The sequence below is a fragment of the Megalobrama amblycephala genome, linkage group LG6, assembly GCF_018812025.1.
Source record: "Megalobrama amblycephala isolate DHTTF-2021 linkage group LG6, ASM1881202v1, whole genome shotgun sequence".
Classification (NCBI taxonomy): domain Eukaryota; kingdom Metazoa; phylum Chordata; class Actinopteri; order Cypriniformes; family Xenocyprididae; genus Megalobrama; species Megalobrama amblycephala.
Genome location: NC_063049.1, coordinates 8214113 through 8239620, shown reverse-complemented (window position 1 = coordinate 8239620; position 25508 = coordinate 8214113). Strand labels below are relative to the sequence as shown.

The 25508-nt window shown below is 36.5% G+C and overlaps 1 protein-coding gene across 3 annotated transcripts in view; it reads left to right on the top strand.

The window, feature by feature from the left end:
- atf2 (activating transcription factor 2) overlaps positions 1–24878 on the top strand; it is a 30615-nt gene extending 5737 nt beyond the window's left edge. For all 3 annotated transcript variants that reach the window (XM_048192817.1, XM_048192815.1, XM_048192816.1), the window contains 6 exons: positions 857–971; positions 4557–4643; positions 9393–9560; positions 11458–11664; positions 14736–14841; positions 22984–24878. In XM_048192817.1, the coding sequence (XP_048048774.1) occupies positions 857–971; positions 4557–4643; positions 9393–9560; positions 11458–11664; positions 14736–14841; positions 22984–23219 (919 nt within the window). In that variant the 3' untranslated portion in view covers positions 23220–24878. The remainder of the gene's footprint in view (positions 1–856; positions 972–4556; positions 4644–9392; positions 9561–11457; positions 11665–14735; positions 14842–22983) is intronic.
- Positions 24879–25508: the final 630 nt, after the last annotated feature.

The following is a 25508-nucleotide window of genomic DNA, read 5'->3' as shown; positions in this document are numbered from 1 at the left end:
TGCTGAGCCAGAGAGAGCCGTTGTCATATATAGATGTGAAACAGCTTCACAAACAGTCTTTTCAACCACACACTTCAAATAAAGATAGTATCGATTATGTCGTTACACCAGTAGGTGGCGACAAGTGACTGTTAAAAAATGTATTTTTGTCATTGAATCATTCATTCGAGATTCATTTAAAAACGCTGATTCATCTAGTAATGAAACAAGTGAAATATCATTAAGTGAGTCATTGAATCATTCATTCAATTGGATTTAAAAAAAAATTAGGCTAATTCAAATTAATTATATATATTTTTTTAAATAGGCTGCAGCTATTAACATTTTGTCAGAACCTCTATTAAATTACTGTTATAACATGGTATATATCAAAAACTACTATGTTACTGTTAATGTTATTTTGTTTAGTTGTCTGTTCAGAATCGTGGAACATTTGTGATCTCTATTTTAAACAAAAAAATCGTGATTCTCAATTTATTCAGAATTATGCAGCTCTACTGTTGTAGGTAATGCAACCTTTTACTAAATCTTGCCAATAGTCTTTTATGTAATTTATAGTAGTATATAAATTTCAAGTAATTTAATACTGTTTAATGTTAATATATAGTTGCAGCAACAATAGTAAAAATCTAAAACTATGTCCCATCGCATTTCCCCTCATTGAATATCCTGTTTCACGCAGAAAAATGTCACATTGCGTACAGTAAAATACCATTCAAATGCTGTTTCATGTTGACTTTAAAGCATGATGCTGTGTAGCTTGTCTTTGTAGCTTATTTATACACTCTATATTGCAGTTATGTTAATGTTACGTTTGATATGAATTTTGTTTCCATCTCCCTCTCTCTGTCTTCAGTCCGGTGTCCGGCACGTTTCCGGTTCTACTGCAGCTGCCTAACGGTCAGACCATGCCAGTCGCCATTCCAGCCACCATCGCCAGCTCCAGTGTTCACATACCCACTGCCATTCCTGTGAGTGTCCCACACACACACACACTCCTCTTAAAAAGCTCATGTACAATCATTTTACATCAGGGGTGATCAGGGTTGGATCTGAACTCTGCTGGTAGGAAGATCTCCAGGATCTGGATTGGGCACCCACGTTTTAATTCATTAAGTCAATGATGACCATGAAACAACAACGTGTTCCATTGTTTTTAAAGGGATCATAGTGTGGTAAACAGGGTTTTCCTTGCTTTTTTGAAATGAAAGATTTTGATGTAGACATAGCCTAACATTCACAACTCATAGCTCCCTTCCCATGCAGTCCACACAAACGCAAAAGTTTCACATTTGTGAAAGCTAAGTAACAAAAATGGGTCATTCAGAAATTGACATAGCCTTGTGAGATTCGCTCCGGCATATACTTTTCTGCTTAGCAATACTATGATTGAATTAGAAAAGACTGTTAGGCTTCAGTGTTACACGGTGTTCAGCTGTAAAATAAAAACATTTAGTTCATTTGGACAACGGACACTACAGTTATAAACTGAAGCATCTGTTCTGCTCCATACAGCATACAGCACGAGCTGCAGAGTCGCAGCAGAAGTCAGATTTCAATGATCACGTAAGAAGAGATGATTGACAGGACGATGGTGGAGGATTTTGTGCACAACAGATAACAAATATCTTGTAAAGTGTGCGGTCAGTACCACCGCTCCCTACACACATATATATATATAGTCTATGCAGTAAAAGTAAAAGTGAGCGTGCGTTCAATATCGTTGTTGTCACTAGTTTATATACCGTTTGAAAATTTCCTCACCCCTAAAGACTGTGAAGTGGATGATCTTTCTGAGATATTATTTTATTAGTTTGATGGCAGCTTACTCTCTCCGAGCTTGCAGATCAGGTAGATGTACTGAGCTATTTGTAGTTCTCTTGATGAATTTGTATAGCGCAATAACACTATACGTTCTGAGTCCCAACTTGATGTCCTTTCCCGATCTGTTCCTCTGTAACTGTTTTGACATTATAAAGTTGGTCTTTCAAAAGTTGTCATGGTTTTGACAACAAGAAGTGCTGTAAAGATCAGACTGAAATCATCTTTGAGGCTTTGTTAAAAACACATTTCAGCCAATCTTTCCTAATGTTTCTGGACCTAATGCTCTGCAGAGATGCAGGTGCTACACACAGCCAGGCTTGATGCATGTTAATGTTGCCACCTAAGTTTCAGTAAATGCTGTTTTTGAACTGGGCAGGAAATTGAGATTTCTGAAAGTTACAGCGTTTTCATAATACAGTGAACTCTTTAATATCTTGTACGATAATATGTCTTTAAATCTAAGGGTCAGAGAAAGGAAAATACTAGATTAAGAACTGTTTCATGAAACTTTGACAACAATGTTGTTTGTTGTTTTGCTGTTTTCTCCACTGCAAATCCACTCTGCTGCGTTTCCAAAGGATGAGACTCACACTGGAATTGATACGGTAAAACCGAAGCCAGTGTTACTGTTTGTATCACTGTGTATCAAGTGCTGAGGAAGATCCGGAGCTGAAATTCAGATGGGGCGTTTAATTTTTGACAAGAGCTGTAAGCGGTCGACCAATCACAACAGATTTGGCCGATTGACCAAACAGAGCAGGCTCTCGGAAAGGAGGGGTTTAGAGAAACTTGAATCTTCAAATGAGCCGTTTTCAGACTCTTTGAGAAATTAGGTGAATGTGCAGTGTATGTTATGAGAAAATTAAAGTGTATTTTGACATTGGATGGATGTTGTAGGAGTCCTGAAAACAATAGGGGCACTTTAAGTAGGCAAATCAGTAGGTTTTGAAACTGCGTTTTTGTTTCAAGTCCAAAATGCCTGTAGAGGGCAGAAATATTTTATTTGTCTAATTAGACATTTTAAGGTCATCTCCTTTGTGTTCGAGTGCCGCAGAACTATGATGTAGTAGAGGAGTGTAAAAAGGGTGTCCTGACCGCTATTTGTCACTCTTTACACACCTGTGAGGAGAGGTGTGATCTACAGCCCCGTTTATACCTGCTAATATCATCCATCTCAGATGATCCTGTCACACACGCAGGTCACAGAAGGTTGACTAAAATAAGAGTGTTCAGCTTTAAAAAAAACCCTCCTTTTCAAATCACAAGTGGTCACAGGAGACGCATTTTACTACAAGCTGTCTGTGCCCTGACCAGATGTAAACAGTCCCACAAATCCATCATGGAGAAACAAAATGTGCTGGAAAGTCACGTAACCTCTTTTAAACGTGGCTCCAGTGCGTTGAGTGTGTTTAAGTGTGTGTTGGAGGATGCTGGCTCTAATGAAGGACACTGCACCTCTTTCATGACGTCAGCCTGTGAGGGGTGCAGTAATTTATGCAGAGACACATTATCACTCATACACACGTGTCTGGGGCAGTTAAAACCGTGTGTGTGTGTGTGATTGGAACACTGAGCAGCATATGATTATGTCCCGTAGGCTTTCAGCAGAAGGAAAGGAAAGGAATGGAAAGAAACAAACAAAGAAAATGTTTTCCCTTATGCCATAGTACAGTGTTTTCTACGGGATTTGTTTTTTAGTTCAAGACTCAGGGACCCTTTTTATTTTGGGATTTATGTTTAAGGTTTTTATTTAGATTAACCATTTAAATTTATGCAATAAAAATTGTTTCGTTAACTACATATCAGCATTTTTAACATTTATTTACAAACACGATAAGCAGCTAGTGACTCATCTGAGCCAGTTTAGTGATGTGCAGACTGATTCAGACCATTGACTAACTCAACCAATTCAACGATTTGTTTGTATGTTTTTTTTTTTTCTCTACATTCAGCAAGGATAACTAATAGAATGTTAGAAAGTTGTTTTGTCCATTTATTTTAAGTATAGTCATTTATATTTTCCAAGTCTTTTTATTTCAACACTTACTTATAACACTTGTTGTTCACACCTCTGCTAATCTGAACAAAGATAAAGATATTTCTGTATTTCTGTTTCTAAATGATCACTATTGCAGTTAATGGGAAGATGACACAATTGAAGTTGAAATGAAAACATTTATATAAAAACATAAAAATGTCATCAATATTTATTTGCTAGTTTCTTTATTTGATTTGTACCATGATTATATTTACCCTATTTTAAGTCAAGTCTCCTTTATTTCTATAGTGCTATATACAGTACAGATTGTTTTAAAGCCACCTTACAGGGATAAACAGGAACATAATGATTCAATGATGCAAACAGAATTCAATTCAGCTCTAAAATGGCAATAGTTAACAGTCATTGTTTGGTTCAATAACTGTTCAATAACAAGTCAAATGGTTTTCCTTAAAGTGCAGTACCATATTATTTATTGTTTTTATGATTATGGTAATATAAAAATTCCAAGGTATTACCATCTGAAAGAATGCATGATCTGTTTTCCTGTTTTGTTATTTCTGTTGCTCACAGCAGCAGCTCAAACACAGATGTGAACATATGCTGAGTGCTTTCTGTGTGTGGCAGTATTTTGCACCCTTTTCAGTTCTGTTTGCTTCTTATACTTTAGTGTGAGAGAAACAGAGACTGATCACACATGAAGTTTTTCACATGTGTCTGTGTGTGTTTTCAGCTGGTCAGACCAGTCACCGTAGTGCCTAGTGTTCCTGGAATCCCTGGCCCCTCCTCTCCACAGCCTGTCCAATCAGAAGCCAAGATGGTAATTTCCTCCTCTCTCTTTTACATATGCATCCACATGTGCCTCATTTGCAAGTGTTTCAGTGTAAGCAGATTTTCCTTCAGCCCAGAGGGACCGAGGATGTATAGTCCACAACACTGAGCTTTGCAACCCTGCAAATTGTAGTTCTTGAGCACAAGCACAAGGTGGCATCCGTCTGGAGTGTGTTTATGTGTGTTTGTGCATTTTTACACAACCAGAAGAGCAGAGATTGTTCAAGTAGTGGTTGTTGACATGAACTTCGAAATCTAGAGCTTAGCCATTCCCACATATATGTACGTAATTTGTACGCCCCCAATATTTGCATATGCCAGCCCATGTTCAAGGCATTAGACAAGGGCAGTATTAACGTCTGGAGCTGCACAGCCAAGTCATCAGCGAAAAATGGCAGATGGAGCAATAATAACTGACATGATCCATGATATCATGATATTTTTAGTGATATTTGTAAATTGTCTTTCTAAATGTTTCATTAGCATGTTGCTAATGTACTGTTAAATGTGGTTAAAGTTACCATCGTTTCTTACTGTATTCACGGAGACAAGAGCCGTCGCTATTTTCATTTTTAAACACTTGCAGTCTGTATAATTCATAAACACAACTTCATTCTTTATAAATCTCTCCAACAGTGTGTATTGTTAGCTTTAGCCATGGAGCACAGCCTCAAAGTCATTCAGAATCAAATGTAAACATCCAAATAAATACTATACTTACATGATCGGGTATGCTGCATGATGAACACTTTGTAAAGATCCATTTTGAGGGTTATATTAGCTGTGTGAAATTTGTTTATGCAATGTATTTTAGAGTCGCGAGCATTTAAAGGGGAAGCACGCTGAATCAGCGCATATTTAATTATACCCCAAAATAGGCAGTTAAAAAACTGAATAAAAAATCTATGGGGTATTTTAAGCTGAAACTTCTCAGACAGATTCAGGGGACACCTTAGACTTATATTACATCTTGTGAAAAAGCATTCTATGGCACCTTTTAAGAGAAATTTGAACATAAATTTTAATTTTTGAATTGTAAAATTGTATGTTGACTGCATTTTTCAAAAAAAAAAAAAATGTCTTTAAAATATGGGAAATATAAAATTATAAGTAACTACAGATCAACATTTGGCCATAAATTAGTTAACCTAAACCATGTTATCGCTCAGTAGGTGCTACAAAATTCACAGAAACCCACAAATCAGGTTTTAACTGTTCAGACATGTTTCAGATTCAAATATTTTTTTCGATACATATCGATAATGAAATATCTGAAATGCTTCCAATACTCATTTTCTCCAGAATAGATACACAATACTAGCTCTCTCATCTCTCAACAGCGAGTTGACACACAAACCTGTCTCCCCGCACTCACTTGTTTCATTTACTCCAGAGGAATATTGTTGGTGTTACAGGGCTTGAATTTCGCCGTAGGGTTGTACTTATTGCCCATAATTTTACTCATTCCTGCAGATTTTGTGCTCACACCCAAAGTTTGCGTACATAAAGCCACCTCTCAGTGCTAAATTGAGTTATTTTTCGCTGCTTATTGCGCTTAAACAGTCAAATACACAAAAAATAATGTCAAAATGCTGGTCTTGGTGAGTATTCACGTAAAAACAGTCAATTGTTTTAAGTGAACGTAAACAGTAACGCATGTGTATCAGTATAATGGATCCGTGCATCAGGTCTTAAAGTGACAGCAGCCTAATATACCTGCTGCCAAATTATGAGATAATATTAAAATATCTATATGGCAGTTTTTCCACATGGTATCGATGTCAAAATTGTGGCCAGTGAAAATGCTGAGTGGCTAGTAACTTTGGAAAACCACTAGACATAGTGGCTGGTGAGCAAAAAAGTTAATGTCAAGCCCTACTGTTATCTATGTGCATCCAAACACACACCTGCACCATGACCAAATATTCATAACACACATACACACACCACATCAACATACACGTACACCCTTATAACATATGCACCCACCCTCTAAATAACCTCAGGAAACACAAGCACAAAACCTCAACTCATCAGAAAACATCTAATGAGCACCTCGTCAAGCAAACACCCCCTCATCTCTCTCTCGCTCGCTCGCTCGCCCGCTCCCCTGCCACACAGACACGGCACTTTACAAGGACTGATGATGCTGCAAAGACCACAATAATGATAATTAACTTGCTGAATTTAGAAGATTATGCTGTTAATTAGTTGCAAAATAAAGATAAGTAATAAAGGAGCAGATGGTTGAATAAAGCCCTCGAGATGGAGGGCTACTGCTCTGATGGGGCGCCGATGGCAGATATGAAATATGAATCTGACTGGCCCCGCACACATCGTTCACAGTCCCTCTGTTTCTCTCTCTCTCTCTCTCTTTCGGTCTTTCTCTCAGTCCTTGCGTGACTTGTTCCACGTGAATAATTTCTTTCTAGTCAAGTAGAAACGTGGAGTTCGGGAAGGGTATTGCTCTATAAACTAATTTGCTAGATAGATTGGTCTGCCGAGGATGGCTGTTAAAATAATGTTCTTCTCTTGTTTTTTCATGAAAATTAATGCGTCCTCCGTCCCTGTGGCCATGGTTACACACCTCACCTGCTGTGGGGGCGTTTGTTAACTCTCGCGGTTGACTGCTTTCGGGCCACATCATGGCTTCCTCCAAAGGGTTTTTAAAAAACCAAGTCAGTTCAAATAATTTGAATAAAAAAAAAAAAAGATCTATGGAGATATGTAACTTGTCAGCATCTGTCAATCTGAAGACTTTTCTGTTTTTGTGTATGTATTTTAGGGTTACTCATTTTAATTTAATGATTTATCTACGTTATTGGTCAAAAAATGTTCAATGAAGTCCCTTCGTGGTTAGTAAAATGTTTTTGTAAAGATTTTTTAGATAAAAAGACTTAATTTTATTATATATATATATATATATATATATATATATATATATATATATATATATTTTTTTTTTTTTTTTATTATTATTATATTATTATATTGCACAATATATAATATTTACAATAAAGCAATACAATTTGGAAAATAATAATTACAATATAGATATTAAACTCACTGGAATTACCTGTGCATTAAACTGTTTTAATGCACACATTCCAGCCAATCAGAATCAAGTATTCAAACTGTCCATAATATATATAAGTATATAATCCATATGTATCATGTGTTTGTGAGTTTATATATAACTTAGGGTTACACATTTTAATTTAATGATTTATCTACGTTATTGCTCAAAAAATGTTCATAGAAATAAAATGTTTGTAAAATGTTTTTGTAAAGATTTTTAGATAAAAAGACTTAATTTAATTTTATTTTATATATATATATATATATATATATATATATATATATTTTTTTTTTTATTATTATTATTATTATTATATTATATTATATTATATTGCACAATATATAATATTTACAATAAAGCGATACAATCTGGAATAAGTAATAATTACAATAATAATTACAATATAGATATTATACTCACTGGAATTACCTGTGCATTAAACTGTTTTAATGCACACATTCCAGTGAGGATAGCCAAATAAAGTAAACTGTGACATATTATACCCAAACATTCTTCATACAGTGGACTACCGGTAAAATTGATAAAAATTTGGAACCAAAAATTATTCAGACACTTTGACCTGATCATGTTTTGCTTAAGTGTTATCTGACATAATTAAGATCTTTTTTTTTTTCTGACAGTTTAACTCTGAAATCTTATCATATTTTATTACCATTTTTTTTAAACTATAGTGAATAAACTGTACTAATGAATGAAATGTTTATATATATATATATATATATATATATATATATATATATATATATATATATATATATATATATATATATATACACACACACACACATATAGTAAATTAATTTATTTAACTTAAATGTAAAATTTATTTTTCAAATGTTTTACATTTATTAGGTAAATAATATTTTAACCATATTCTTTAAACTTTTTGAATCAATGTTAGAGCAGTAATTATTCAGACCAAAAACATAAATATAGAAATATATACATTTGTATGTAATATCGTCAAAATGCTGAAAAATATTTTCAACTTCGTCAAGCTCTCTGTTGTCATTATCGGGGTTGCTCATAGTGAAGAGAAAAGCTCTTGGCGCTGAGGGCTCTGTGCTGCATACGCTACAGTACGCCAGGGAAAGGCAGATTTCCCTGACAAGAGAAAATCACAGGCATCTCCAGGGAATAGGGAATTAGCTACGACAGCTCTTACTCCTGTGGAAGAGCTCTGAGGGAAGCATCTGTTTAAAGCTGTGATGAATATGTTGTTTTAATCCTTGCCTCTGGTTTTCTGCAGAAGTTAATTATTCTAATCTTCAGTTCTCGCCTCTCTCTAATGTAGTTTAGCCTCCTGATCCCAGAGAGAGAGAGAGATAGCACCATGTTTTCTCATTTCAATGCAGTTATGCTGGAAGTATACAAAAATGATGAAGAGATGGAGATTTTATAGTTATATGCTGTGTGCATAGGCAGATTTTTGACTGTCGGCATAAAGTCTGTTGCATATTGCAACACTGTGGCCAGATCTACACACATGGACAGGAAGGGGCCGTCTGACTGACGTTTAAAATTTATCACTGATATCTGCTTTTGAAACCGTTTGAGTGGACAGTATTTTAAAGTCAGCTAATATGACATTGCAGACTATAAATACATGTTGACTTAACCTCTGACTCTCACCTGTAGAAGCTGAAGGCGGCCCTCAGTCAGCAGCTCCCTCAGGTAACAAACGGCGATGCAGGCGACATCCAGAGCAGCTCGGCCAGCGAGACTCCGCCCCCAGCCCTGCCTCCGACTGAGGAGCCACGCCCTAAGTCACTACAGCAGCCTGCCACATCCACTACAGAAACGCCTGTATGTACTGCCTGTATGAGTTTAGAACGTTGCCCTGTATTAAATATCTCTCGCAAATAATCCCGGAAGTAATTAGTTATTATGCACTAACAATGATTGACAGGTTAACATAAAGTTAGTTCATTTTTATGTATATTATGTCCCGGTTTCACGGACAGGGCTTAGCCTAAGCCAGGATTAGGTCTTAGTTCAATTACGATATTTAAGTAGCTTTTATAAGCATATACTAGAAAAACACATTACTGGTGTGCATCTTGAGACAAAACAATGGCTCTAACATATTTTAAGATATGTCAGTACAAGTTGCTTTCAGTTAAAACAGCTCAAACATGCACTTTAGTCTAGGACTAGCCGGGGTATATATTTTATATTATTATATACATTTTAAATTTAATGATAGTTAATGTATTATGAGTTGATGTGAATTAACAATGAAAGAATAGTACGCAACTGTTCAAAAGTTTGGAGTTGGTATAAGATTTTGGTTTTATTGAAAAAAAGTCTATTATGTTCACCTAAGCTGCATTTATTTATCAAAAATGCAGTTATAATAGTAATTTTGTGAAATATTATTACAATTTATTACTCCAGTCTTCAGAAATCATTCTAATATTCTGTTTTAGTGCTCAAAAAACATTTCTTATTATTGTCAATGTTGAAAACAGTTGTGCTGCTTCATTTTAATTTTTTTGTGAAAACTGAGATTTTTCAGAACAATGTAAATGAATTTACTGTCAGTTTTCATCAATTTAATGCGTCCTCGCTGAATAACAGTATTATTTTTTATACAAATACCTTAATGACCCCAAAACTTTGAATAGTACTATATATTTATTCATTAACATTAACTTTTAACTCATTAATATTGTGAAATATTATTACAATTTATTACTCCGTTCTTCAGTGTCACATGATCCTTCAGAAATCATTCTAATATGCTGATTTGGTGCACTAAAAACATTTCTTATTATTGTCAATGTTGAAAACAGTTGTGCTGCTTCATATATATATATATATATATATCTTTTTTTTTTTTCGAAAACTGCTTTTTTCAGATTTTTTTTTTTTTTTTTACAAAAGTATTTACTGTCAATTTGGATCAATTAAATGCATCCTTGCTGAATAAAACTATTATATTCTTATAAAAAAAATATCTTAATGACCCCAAACCTTTGAACAGTAGTTTATATTTATGAATTAACATTAACTTTTAACTCATTAATATTGTGAAATATTATTACAATTTATTACTCCGGTCTTCAGTGTCACATGATCCTTCAGAAATCATTCTAATATGCTGTTTTGGTGCACTAAAAACATTTCTTATTATTGTCAATGTTGAAAACAGTTGTGCTGCTTCATATATATATATATATATATATATATATATATATATATATATATATATATATAGTAGAATTTTTTTTATAATAATTTAATTTTATAAAAAAAAAAAAAAAAACTTTTTTCAGATTTTTACAAATTATTCACTGTCAATTTGGAGCAATTTAATGCATCCTAAAATATAAAATATAAAAAATATCTTAATGACCCCAAACCTTTGAACAGTAGTTTATATTTATGAATTAACATTAACTTTTAACTCATTAATGAGGAAATTGTTGTTCATTGTTAGTTCATGATACCTAACGTTGGGTATCATTGTACCTTATTGTACAGTGTTACCAATAATTCCTTTGTCAAACAACCCATATATGTAAAACATGTTATTAATATTTTAAAAACATCTTATCAAATGCAATGTATGGCTGGTATGTTTTCTTTTTTTTTCCATCAACCTTTGGCAGGTGCAGCTTTTGATTGAACATATGATAAAAATACCACTAAAAAGTCCTAATTGTTTTGTGTTTGTATGTTTGATTGTCGGCCTGTGTAGGTGTCTCCCGCCCCTCCAGCCCAGCACACAACCACTACAGGTGGGCGGCGGCGGAGAACCACCAGCGAGGACCCCGACGAGAAAAGACGGAAGTTTCTGGAAAGGAACAGAGCCGCCGCGTCTCGCTGCAGGCAAAAGAGGAAAGTCTGGGTGCAGAGTCTGGAGAAAAAAGCAGAAGACTTGAGCACCGTGAACGGACAGCTACAGGTACACACACACACACACAACTCACTCCAGACTCTCTTCGAGTGTATTAATGTGTGCGTTTGAGAGCCAGACAAAGATGGTGATGAAGTCATTAATGTAAATTAAGAAGTGTGTTTGCATGACAGCCACGGCGTGATTGTTCGAGTCTCCTGCATCGATATGGCCCTGTCAATAAAGACGTTTCCTCCAGATGTCATCGGCACACAAGCGTGTCGTCTGTTCTGTCGGAGCGTTTGTGAGCTGCCCTGGAACTCTCTCAGGGAAAGCCGTCTCTTTCTCAACCCCCGTTTTGTAGCAGGCAATTAGGATCCGCCACTGACAAGTTCGAAACAGTTCACGTAACCGTTGTCTCCGCTGATAACGGAGAGTGTGGCTCGGCGCCGGCACGTTCCAGACAATTTAATGAGATGTGCCACTGTTTATTTGCGCGCTGTCTTTTTTATTTGTCCATTTAAACAAAGCGCAATGCTTTCGCGGAGGGGTGGGGGAAGGGCGATTAATTTGTGGGTTATATGAACGAATAAACTAACATGAAACAGATGGAGAGCCGAAGAAGGGTGTTGGGTGTATAACAGAATGTTTGGGGCTCTGAAAACGAGCGTGACAGTATGTTTCATAGGAGAGAAGGTGTTTAATACGAGCACATTTATCAGTGCTGATGGGCTGGTGTAATTGTCCCTCTCTGCCCCGTTGGCCCAGCTGATCGGAGCGTAGAGCTCTAATGATGCTCAATTACGTTAACATCATCCTTAACTGGCTTTTTAACGAGGTGTCAGGGTTTGCGGACCAGCGCACGGCAACACTCGAGCCAAACATCCCCCCTGTGCTGTCTTTATGGATGCAGCCGGTCTGTGAAAGCATTAAACACTTTAATGGCCTGAACGGGCCTGATCTTACCGCTTCACGTCTGAAGGGACAATTGAGATTCATCAGATTTTATACATTTCATTTGATGTTTTTTTTTTTTTTGTTTAAAAGCAGAATGGGAGGACTGTTTCTGAAGCCATATGTCACTTTAGATATTCGTGTCATTGAAAGTTCACTGGTCGTGTGGTAAAATACCTGGTAGCAAAATATTTTCAACTTCCCAAACTTGTTAAATTAGTGTTTCTGATAGCTACGGAGCAACATATTACAGTGTTTGGTAGTTTTCCTGGCCAGTTAAAATATGTTTGTACCTGAGTGTGCATTTTTTCAGATATTTCAAACTAAGTATTTTTTTAATTAAATCTTAACTTGGTGACATCTATTTTATGTACACTACAGTTCAAAAGTTTGGTGTCGGCAAGATTTTTTTATGTTTTTGAAAGAAGTCTCTTCTGCTCCCCAAGGCTGCGTTTATTTGATCAAAAACACTGTAAAACGGTAATATTGTGAAATAGCTGTTTATATGTTACAATGTAATTTATTCCTGTGACCAAAGCTGAATTTTCAGCATCATTACTCCAGTCTTCAGTGTCACATGATCCTTCAGAAATCATTCTAATATGATGATTTGATGCTCAAAAACAATTTCCGATTATTATCAATGTTGAAAACGGTTGTGCTGCTTCATATTTTTGTTGAAACCGATTTTTAAATTCCAAAGAACAGCATTTTTTAATGGACTCTTTTGTAACATTATAAATGTCTTTACTCTCAAGTATCAATTTCTTTTTGGCGTAGAGTTTTATGTTTAGTCAATCAGGGTCGTGATTACCCTGTCAAGGTTTATTTTGTGATATGCATTATCCTGCTTATACATCTACTCACCAAATAAATAAATCTACAAAAAACACTTATTATTAGGGCTGGGTATTGTTTAAAAGTTATCAATACCAATACATTGACTTCGATAATGGTTCCTGCACGATACTTTTTTCGATACCAATATTATGAAATTAAATAACATTTATCTCACCTCATGTTATTTGCTCACTAAGTGTATTTGTGTTTTTGCAGTGGGGTTACAATTGTTACATATGAGTTTACACACGACACAAGAAAGCTTGATTTAAACTTAATATCAAGTAAACAAGAACAAATTATAAGCAGAAGCACAAAAAATACAAATGCATCTACTCACCAAATAAATATATCTACAAAAAACACTTATTATATGAGAAGAAAAATGCACAGAGAGACATGAAATTAGCACAGCTATGTAGGAAATAATTCGTCTGAAACAACGGTTAAACGTAAACTTTAGCGGCATTATAGAATATTTGACCACAAAATTACCAATCACATTCTAGAGGGCTAGGCAGTTTACTATTCATTAGTTAATATTTACAGAAAACACCGCTCTGTTAAATATCAACATGGCAATTGAACACCCATATCGGTCCATCATCAATGGGCCCGTCTTATTTTAGGATCAGCATTGAGAATGGTGCTGTTCCTGAGCCTTATGAATTATTTTCAAGTAACTAATAATAATAGCCTGCTGTGGTCAGCATGCCCATACTGAATGACTGAATATTGTAGTCTTGGGTGCATTTTGATGTGATGTGGGAGACAGAGAAGAGAAGGAGAGAGAGAGAGGCCTACTTTGTGGTCGTAATGGAAGATGGCAGTTTGTAGTGAACATTGCCACAGTGTTGGAGCAGCTGTGTTTAAATCTGCTTCTCCTCTGCACACCATGCCAGCACTGCCAAGATAAAACAGATGGAATGAAATAAACTGGCACGCTTTTAGACTGCTGCATTAAATGTCGGCCGTGTTGCTGAGGAACAGAGAAAGTGTTTAAATCTGCGCTCTCGTGCCCTTCTTCCGCACCCGTTCGGCTCTCTGTAAATCCTGCTAAAGTCACCTTCGCTGTTAAACAGCCTGTCTTTAGCGCATGCAGAACAGCACAGCCCCGTGGGAGTCGTAACGGCAGACGAGAGTAAATCTCACCAGAATGGGCGACAGTGTTTCGCTGAGGGAGGGGAGAGCTCTCTCTGTGTTTCTCTCTCCTGGGACTCTGCCATTAAGCAGCTATAATTGTGTCCCAAAAAAGCTTAAATGAAGACGAGCTAATGATCTTTTCTGTTGATTCCTGACTAATCTGCTCATCTTGATGGGTAACATGCTTCTTTCTCTGTGTCCAGAATGAGGTGACTCTTCTGCGTAGTGAGGTGGCCCAGCTGAAACAGCTTTTACTGGCTCATAAAGACTGTCCTGTGACACTCCTGCAGAAGAAATCAGGATACCACCGTGAGTACCACATGACCAAACCACACCAGAGTCACACTGAATATCTATTTGTTTGGTCATCAGACTCCAGTGCCTGCTTTGAGATTTAGATTTAGCACTTATTGATCATAACAGCCATAAAATGTGTTTATATTTAGATTATTTGTATCAGAGACAACATGAAATTAACATTGAACATGTTTCTTAACCCTGTAAAGCCTGACATATTATTAAATTATTTTTTTGTTTGTTTTTTTAACCTCCTAAAAATCTTAAAAAATAAATTTTCCATGTTTTTTTATTTATTTTTTTATTTGATACATTAGGCTTTTATGGCTTATATAGTATGATATAGTGAGAATACGAAGGAAAAAACACCTTAGTTTTATTCGGAGGCCCAGACTGAGCAAAAATATGCAATTTGTTGCAGTTGCTGATATTTATTATCGCCAAAGAGTAATATGAAATTCTGATTGCTTATGTAAATCAATAAGATCATATAACAGTATAACAGGCAACTAGCATAAAATGCTTATAAATATCAGTTTTCACTATGTTTCCCAATAAAAAATTTTATTGTGGGGGCAAGACATATAATGCAATGCAAAACAATGCTGATTGAGATGAACAAATAAACGTTTCTCAAAAGCCTGATGTATCAAATGTATTTGATACTTACATTTTAACATGATTTTTCTGAAAATATTATGTATGGATAATCAAGTAAACCTAAGTTTGATTTGATGCTATAAAAACGGGGCGTGTCGTCATGATTCGAAGTTGATTGACAGCTTGTCTGAGGACTGTCGGAGCTTTGAGGGGAGATTGAAGATGTATTAATTAACTATTAATTTTCGAACACCAACAAAATGAGTTGTTCAGCAGTAAACTGTACTAACCGACCTACAGGATCTGACGGATCACTGAACCTTTTTCTGTAACATTAAATATGGGTGTTATAAGCTAATTAATAAATGTTATTAGTTAAGATAACACACCTAATGTTAACCATGTCGGGAAAAAGTAGGTGATCGTTATCTGGCAGGTACTTATTATTTTTATGGGTATAAAATAATAATTAGCAGGACAAAACTAATGATAGCCTACTCTAATTACATCAATCAATCTCCTGTAACGTTAGTTTAACTTTATTTGAAATGGCAGGACCGTTTCTGACATTTTAGAGTTGTTTCTAGTGGCATATTATATTGAGTTTGTCTACTGAATTTGCTGTTTCAAAAATATTATTGCTCTAGAAACAGAATAGCCTATTATTTTATAGGTAGAATTTTAAATTGTATATAATTTTATAGTCTATTTAAAATACATGAATGATGACGCAGTCGTCTGGGCAGAAGTTTGATACCGCGACTCCGCCTCCGGGCTCCACTGACGATTCCTTCTGCGCATGCCCAGGCTCCAAACTTTTTTTTTTTTTTGACGTATTACGTAACGTGTCAGCGCCCATTCATCGGCCCATTTTGGCTTCAGTTCAATACAATGGAAGGAAGCGGCGTCGCGTCGTCCATCTTTGTTTACAATCTATGATATAAACGCAGTGTTTTACTTGGCGATGTTTTAAAAAAAGATTTTTGTTTTTGGTATTTTATATGCTCTGTTGGTGGTTTGTGGAGTAGCATCACCCGGGGAGGATATTTTTTTTTATCGACAGAGGCAGGGATACATAGACCAGAAGGTCCATCCTCCCTACAAATTGCACCCTGGTTAGATTAGACTGAAGGTAGGCAGAGAGAGAAAGGACCACGAGCTGGCATTTGTTGCCCGAATCACTAATGAAAATGCCTGTCTAAAATAGTTGGGTTGGGAAATACTGGCCTAGATGGAAGCTAACTGGCCTATGTCAAAAGAGCCAATCTCGATCCTGAGAGTTCATTCACAAGGCCACAATCTCAGAGTCGTTAAATTTTGCCCAATCTCAGATCTAATCTCACTGATGCCTTTTCTTTCTTTAAAAATCTCTGGACTGCCAGCTCTGCGTTATGGGTTGTCCTGCTTTTTTTTTTTTTACTTTTATACTTTTTTTTTTTTTTTTGACTATAACAGATGAGTTTTATTCCTAATGAGTGTTCTGTGGGGTTTTCGATGAAATGTGAAGAGTGGAAAATGAACTAGCCCTGAGTGTGAAATAACACAGATTCATCTCGTCCCATTATTACCACAGAATGCCGAGGACTCATATATTTGCACAACAGAGATGTTCGCTAACAAAATGATCCCCACTGTATGTGGCGCTGTCCTCTTTAAGATGAGTGATAAAGAGGCATTCAGAAACCGAGGGCTGCTTTTGTTTACACCCATCTTTGGCCGTTATGCTTTAATGACACCTTGTGAAATGTGCATATCTGCGGCTCGTCTGCCATATGCAGCCACTTCATATCAATTAGCTGTTGTCAGAGGGACGGAGAAGCGGTTGTGGGAGTGACTGCGCTGATGTACGCTTTGCTGGCAGCACTTCTGCGGGCTTCAACAGACACTAAAGCCTAACGGCTGCCTGCTAGTATGTAAGCACTTTTCTGTACATAACTTTCAACACTTGGATTTCACACCTTGGCGATACGTCGTTGGCTTTGTGTGTGCCTGTGGCTCATTTTGTAACCCAGAGCTGACTTGTATTGACAATGATTGCCTCCAAAATGAGTGTATTATAGCGGAGAGTCTGACAGAAGCGCAGTTTCGCAACTGGGATGCGCCGCTGCAGCCTCGCAGTTCATTATGCGACGGCATTGTTAAGCAGCTTGACTGACAGGTCTCATGCATATTATGAGCGGGATGGCTGTCGGGTGAGATTGGCTTGTCTGGGAGCTGGTTCATTTGCAGGCATTGGTAGGTCTTTGCAAGGTAGAGGAGAGTATGGAGATGATCGAAGCCATTCCTCAATCCTGTTTATGTTGCCGATGTCACTGAATGCAGTGAGGGGTCATATATTAGTCACCTGTGCAAATGAGGCTCAGAGAAGAGCATCGTTCTGTCTTTGCCGGGTTTGTAAACAACGTTGGTTTGTGCCACATTCATTGCAGGATGGAGAAGCAGCAGATGGTCATCACCTGTCAAAGAACGGTCTTAATATGGTGAAAAAGTGCAAACGTCAGTGCAGGTTTCCTGTGCTCACATTCGGTCACCTGAACGCTCCCGTCTTGTTCGCTCCATTACAGTCTGTTAGGCCTGAAATATATTGAAAATCGCATTGTGCCTGGTTAGGACAGGTGTAAAGTATGGCCGACGAGATCTCGCTTGGCCAAGCATTTTCATTTGTGATTGCATACTTAAGTAAAGTATGTTTCTGGCCTTAATCTCTCAGGCAGTGCTGCCCTGGTAGCAGGTGGGGGAAAATTACCCAGGCTGCCCTGCAAACAGGCCAGGCCATGCCTCCGTTTGGCATTGCACAAGCCCCATCTGCTCACAGCGGAGATGATCCGAGAGGAGGTGAGCGCGGAGCGGTCTCAGGAGCATGTAACGTTGTGTATGATAATATATCACCCCCTTTCCTCCTGCTTAATACCATTAGGAGTAATTACATATGTCTGAACACATAGCCGAAGAGAGGAGAAAACCCAACTCTGTTTTCTGAGTTCAACCCTACATGCACCAAACCGGTGAGGGTATTTACAACCCCATGGCGTGCACGTGTAGAGAGTCACTCAATCCGGAGCCCAGTCAATTCAGACACTTCACGCCGGATCAGAACCGCACACACAATCCAATACCCCCGCATTAATTACCAAGTGCCATTTCAGCGGTGCTTGCTTCATTAGCTATATTAATTATCATGGTAGTCTGCATTTCTTTTCGAGTCAGAGCGAGAGAGAGAGCGTGAGCAGGCCTTTTTTCATTCCCTTCCTCATCAGGAGCCAATTAATTCAATGCAACTGCAGAACAGCTGGTGGCATTTGGACCGCGCATCTCTGCCGCTCTCCTGTGTGTGTATCATTAAAATCAGGTGCAGTAATTATCTGTCGCTGCAGTAGTTGGCAGGAAAGAAGGGGATCGTAGGGAGGGGTGCGAGAGTCTGGCCACACGCTACAGCCTCTAATATACCCTGATGATGTTGGTTTAAAATGACATTGTAACTTTAATTAAAGGTTACAAAGCAAGCACAGGGATTAATAAAAGACAAAGCATTGGACTGGGAAAGTCTTTAATCGCAATCATGCCAGCCACTCATCCGGTGAGAAAGAACTTTAGATGTTTGCGAGGTCAGAACTGAGCTTTCTCCCTTCGTCATCGATCGGGGATTAAGATTTGGCTATTTAGCATAGGCAGTTAGTGTCTGATGCTAGACGTCAACACTACAGCTCAAGAGTGATCAGTCAAATGGTGATTACAGGTCAGGTGAGGCTAAGGCAACGATGGCACCATACTTTCAGTGTTTTCTCTCTTTTGGCCACTCAAAATACGAGTGTATGGAGGCGTAAAGAAAGTTTGTAATCATAACTGTACAAAAAGAACTGACTGTTGATCTTCACTTCCTGCAGGCTAGGGCATCTAACACACTGGCTGCATCCGAAATCACATACTCTCTTGATTAGGTATTATTTTGAACTAGTATTTATTTTACGACCGCTAAAAAAGTGTTCTATATAGTATGAATGTGTGTAGTGTGAATGAAATCTGGATGTACTTCATTTGCCATGTTGTCCTTATCATGTGACCTACCAGCGTCAGTTGCGTTGCGTCAGTGTCCATCGTATGCACATTTCAGAATTTCACAGGAAGTATTAGATCATCTGGGTACTTTTTGCCTTCTCTTTTATGAGTGCTGTGAATTCAGACATACTTTTTTTCTCACACTCGCCTACTATATAGTAGGGAAGTATGTGATTTTGGATACAGCCACTGTCTTTTTGAACAGAATAAAAACAAAAAACTCCCACACTTGTGCGGAAACATTGTCCTGCAGAATCTAGCTCCAACCTTGTTAAAAACTCACCTGCCTGTAATTTTCTAGTAGTCCTGAAGACATTGATTAGCTTGTTCAGGGGTGTTTGATTAGGGTCGGAGCAGGACAGGCCTCCAGGAATAAAGCTTCCCATCCCTGGAGTAGAGTATCTCTCTTTCATCTGTCATCTTCTTTGGCATGATTATGTGCAGCAGTACTAGCTGCACACTGCGTTGTCTTTTTTTTTTTTTTTTTTTTTTTTTTTCTCTGTTTTACGACAAGTGGCAGGCTACGTTAAGCTGCAGTAGCGCCACCTACTATGTTGGAGTGTCAACTAGATAGTTACTGCCGTTAGACTACTATGTGTAGTAATAATATGATATAAATATTTCATTTTTCAATACTGGTATATTGTGACACTCCTTTTGCTGACCTTCCAGTGCACAGCCAGTGATTACAATTCACACAGTATATCATTATGTGTATATCGGAAAAGCAAAGAAATGAAGAAGTCCAGTCCTGTGCATATCGACGTACAATCAGTTGTATATAACACAATGTTGAAGGCAGAAGAAAAAAAAAAATATGCATGCAATGTCATAGATTTATTATGCACACTTGCCATTTTCTTGCTACCAAATTGCCCTTTTGTGATGCTTTCTGCAACTCTTTTCATACTGCGGTCAAACAGCACATGATGCTGGTGTTGAGAGGTGTTGAAACCCTGATGTGAATCATGTGTTGCACACAGATGGTTGGGAAACAGATTTCACACTGATGTTTTTAATCTAAGAGTCAGTTGCTTTCACATCTTTACAGTGGGACAGAAAGAAACTATCCACTATGTTAAGGATGCATTAAACGGATCAAAAGTGACAGTAAAGACATGTTCAAAAATATTTCAAAATTAACTTTCATACTTTATATTTCAAAGAATTCTGAAAAAATGTATCACGGTTTCCACACAAATATGAAGCAGCACTGTTTTCTAAATTGATAATAATCAGAAGTGTTTCTTGAGCATCAAATCATCATATTAGAATGATTTCTGAAGGATCATGTGACACTGAAAACTGTAGTAATGATGCTGAAAATTCAGCTTTGATCACAGGAATTAATTACCAGTGTTGGGGTAACGCATTACAAGTAACATGAGTTACGTAATCAGATTACTTTTTCAAAAAAATAGTAAAATAATGCATTACATTTAAATTTACAACACATATCTGAGTTACTTTTTCAAGTAAATAATGCAAGTTGCTTTGTTTTTTCATGTATTGACTGTCCCCATGTTGAGAAAAATATCACAAAAACTCATCTCACACAAACATATTCAGTATTCCTCAAAATGAATAAAAACAATGAAATGCAAATTCATAATATTACGAAAACCTATTATAATTAAATATACATAATACGAATATACTTTATTTAATCTCACTTTATTAACCAATGTCTTTGCTGCTGACCTTCAATGATCCAATTTAACCATACTAATAAGCAAAAATGACTTTAGATGAACATCACATTTGTTTATTTTTTTTTTTTGTAAGTGTGTTATTTTATTCTCTTGCATCCTATTCTTCTGCGATACAGAATGGCAGCACAGCTGAAAGGTTTGTTTGAGCTGCACACGGTAAAACCCGATAAGTTCAGAGTACTCAAAATTATTGTAGACACAGATTACCTCAAACAATTTAAGTAAAGCAACTCAAATGTATTGAAAGTTCAAGATCGAGTACTAATTTGCCAGAAATATGTCAAATATGCAATACTCTGTAAGTTGACGTAATAAGTAAAGAATAAATATAAATAACAATTAAGTCAAACTGAAATTTTTAAATTTTATTTAATGTTTAAGTCCACTGTACTTAAAACTATTGTTTACCATACGTAATGTTTCTTATTTTTCAATTATTTTGATGCAGTAGTTGTAAAACCCAACAAGTTCAGAATACTCAAAACATTTAAGTAAACAACTCAAAGATTATTTTAGTAGAACCTAAAAAACATTATTTTATACTACACAAATTCGGTAATTACAATTGAAATATTGAATAAACGAACACTAATCTTTACAGTGTTAGTTAGCACCAGCATGCGCTAATGTAACCATCAAAGAGACTATCACTATTTACTTGCATGAACTGTTAATCAGCGTGCAGTATTTATAGCCTTGATGTTTCACAGCCCATACTTGACCTATCCACAGACACTACTCTTCACCACGATGGTAACCCCAAAACTTCAACATCACAGAAACACCTTTAAATACCAAAATAACGGAACATTAAACAATAACACATCTTCCTCTCTATTAATTTAGTGAAAAAAACACAAAAAATAACACTCAATTTCAACATTTATTCTCCCTTACAGAGTGTGACACAAAGCATGCTGGGAACTTGAAATCTGCCACAACTCAGTTTAATGTTGATTGGACTCTTCTGTTAACGTCAGCAACGAAGCTACTCACTTTATATCGCTCAGTAAACTTAAAAATATTGAGCTACACAAAAATAAAACTAAACTCCTCAATCAGAAAATGTAATTGTTTTAAGTTGCATCAATGATTTAACAGACTTTAATTGCAGCGTACTCAATCTTTTTAAGTTAGTAGTACTGTTCGGGTTTACAGTGCACCTTCTACTGTACAGGCGTGATTTTTTTTTTTCTTTTCTTTTTTCACTTTTGGTGTGAAAGGGTTGCTAAAAATTGAACTTTTTTGTTATTAAAAAACAAACAAGCAAGCCCAGCCCAGATGAGAAAAGTAATGCAAAAATAACATAACACATTACTGTCCATAAAAAGTAACTAATGCAACTAGTTAATTTTTAGATAATGCAATATTGTAACACATTACTTTTAAAAGTAACTTTCCCCAACACTGTTAATTACATATTTTTTATTTTTATTAATTTTTTTAAATAATTTTCTATATCACTTTGTTTCATTCATCAATACTGGAAGGTCAAGTCAAGCACTTTGCATTGAGGGATATCATGTCCCACACGGTGTGCTCTGGTTGTGTACTGCACTTAAAATGTATTTGGTCATCCGGGTATTCCGTGAAACACAGAACATTTACATACTGTGCATGCTATACACACAGCATTATTTTTAGTATGATATTTTCCCCCACATATTTATGTCCACTACACTATTTAACAGCTGCATTGTGTGTGAAAGCAGTTAAAAGCTGCTGATGTCTGCGTTGTCTTGTTAGAGTCTCAGTCGCTGATGTCTTCTGTGGCTTTGTGTTTCAGAGCTGGATAAGGAGGACAGCTGTGGGGAGATGTCTGTTCCCAGCAGCCCACAGAACGAGGCCATCCAGCACAGTTCCATCAGCACATCCAACGGCGTCAGCTCATCCACAGCAACCACAGCGGCACTCGCATCCGGCCCCGCTCTGGGGCCCACAGCAGACCACAGCACAGAAGAGGAAGAGTCGCCGCAAGTGGGCGGGGCTTCTTCCTCTCACACCCAATCTTCAGGAAGCTGATCAGGCCTCTGGTTGGTCACTTTGATTCCTGGCAGCCATGAGGGGGATACGAAATGTTCCCTGGAATATTCCGGTCTTGTCTCCCCTCTGTATTCATTTGAGCTCTTTTTAATCCAGCGCATTTTTACAAAGAGTGAGTACAGTAGTTGGGAAAGCCCATGGGAGGTTATGCAGAAATTGTACCGATTGTTTTATGTTTTTTTTTTTTTTTTTTTTTTTCATTTGTGGTGTATTTATTGAGTTAAACGCAAAGGATCAAGACGGAATGATTCACGACAGCCCAAATGTGTCCGGATTCATAGCAAAAGGAAATGGACTTACTGAAGCACTATCAGAGGCGTAAAGATAGAACAATTGGCCACTTTAATTTCTTTGCCTTTATATTTTGCACATGAAGAGAGTGACGTTTTTTTTTAATGCTCATTGTTTTAAGTGCTTGACACAAGCAGTTCCAGCAGATTTTAGCAGTAGCTTTAAACAAATCTTAAACTGATTGTTCGTCTTCTAGAAATAGCGACGTGTTGTTGTGTGAATGTTTGAAATGTTTTTGGCATGTTAAAGGAAGTCATTGGGAAGACGTGAATGATTGTTTCTTGGGAAGTGATTGTAGGAGAGCATTGTTCACAATGCAGACTTTTCAAATGCTTACTTCTATATGTGCCATTTATTTGTTGCAGGTTATTCATTTCGAATTGAAATGACAAGCTTCTTTTGCAATTAAAATTGAATTAGTTACATTTTAGGTGAAATTAGTGACATAGACTACGCTGAAATCTTTCCAGGGACTTATTTTGATAAGAAGCTTAATGCTTTTTTATAAGTGATTTTTTCCTGCTAATTTACAAAGTGGCTGACTTTGTATTTGTGGTGTCTGACTCTTAGAAACATTGTCATTAGTTCATTCACTTTAGTTGTCTTTCTGATTACAGTGTAATTAAGGAAGCATTGTATATGCCATTATGATGAAATCATTGTATGTGATCTCTACTGGTACTATGTTTGTCTTGGGATCATGACATCAACAACAACAAATGTCTTAGAAATCATATGAACAAACCTTTAACTAAGGCTTTATTTTCCAACCCGTGTAAATGTTTTAAGCAATTCTGTCTTTAGAATAAAACTCTTCAACTGATAAGGAACTGTAGCTGCTCTTCAAAAGAAACAATGACAGATATAAAACTCTTTTTAAGTTCAACTATTAAGTTAAGTTATGCTTAGTGACAGTTACTAAGTAAGGAATAGATGAAGTCTTTCATTATTACCACCTTGCGTCCTCTTCTCTTTTTAAAATCTATTGGCTTACTACTGTGTAGTTCTACAAGCATTTCGTTCTGCTTTTAAGTAACTTGATTTTTGTTTAAAAGATAAATTTGTATGACAGTTGTTATGTGCTTATATGCATGACTGAATTCTCTAAGAGAATTAGACCAATGTTTTAACCATGTCTCTGTTGGGTTGTTGCAGTTGAACATCTTGTTACTCTTAGATTCTCAGCCAGGAAATGGCAGCTTTACAATGGGGTTTTTTTGTTCTTATTTACTGGGTCCACTTTGGAAAAAGGATGTGATAATTATTGTGTTGGCAGTCAACTTGTAACTTGTGAAAGTTATGTATAAATTATTATAAATTAATAAAATGTTGTAATAAATCTTTTAATAGCTCTTTATTAAGCCTAAGTCATTATGAAGATTTTTGTCATTGAATGAAACGATGTTTTTTTTTTTTTTTTTTTCATTGTCTTGTGTCTATTTTTTTTAAATATGATATTTTGCTTTGTAAACTCTGCCATCTTGTGGAGAATCCTGGAAAATTCAACTCATTTTATTGTCACAGCTTGCACTTTAGCAAAACATTAACAATCAGGTATGCTGAAGTAGCTGTTGATTTGTGGGCAAATTGCTTGTTCATTTCAGGATTCCACTGAGTTGGACACATGTTTGGAAGAAAAAGGGAATACTATCCCTGTAATAATGACAATTCCTAAACCTTTGGCAGTCTGACATTTTCATTCTTCTAATTGCAGTAAAAAAAAAAAAACAAAAAAAAAAAACAACACCTGTTGTTGTGCAGTTAAAGACAAAAGAAGTCCTACTAATGAAACAAAACTACATTAACAACATTGCTGGAAAGTATGCATATATTGCATAGTGCTTTGCGATTCATGAATCTGAATGTAATGATAAAGGGTAAGAATTCGCCTGCCAATGGCGTTCAAGCGCGCGAAATAGAGCCGCGCTATGAGGCGGTAACCAGAGACACTCGGACTCGAGTCGCATTTTAACAGAC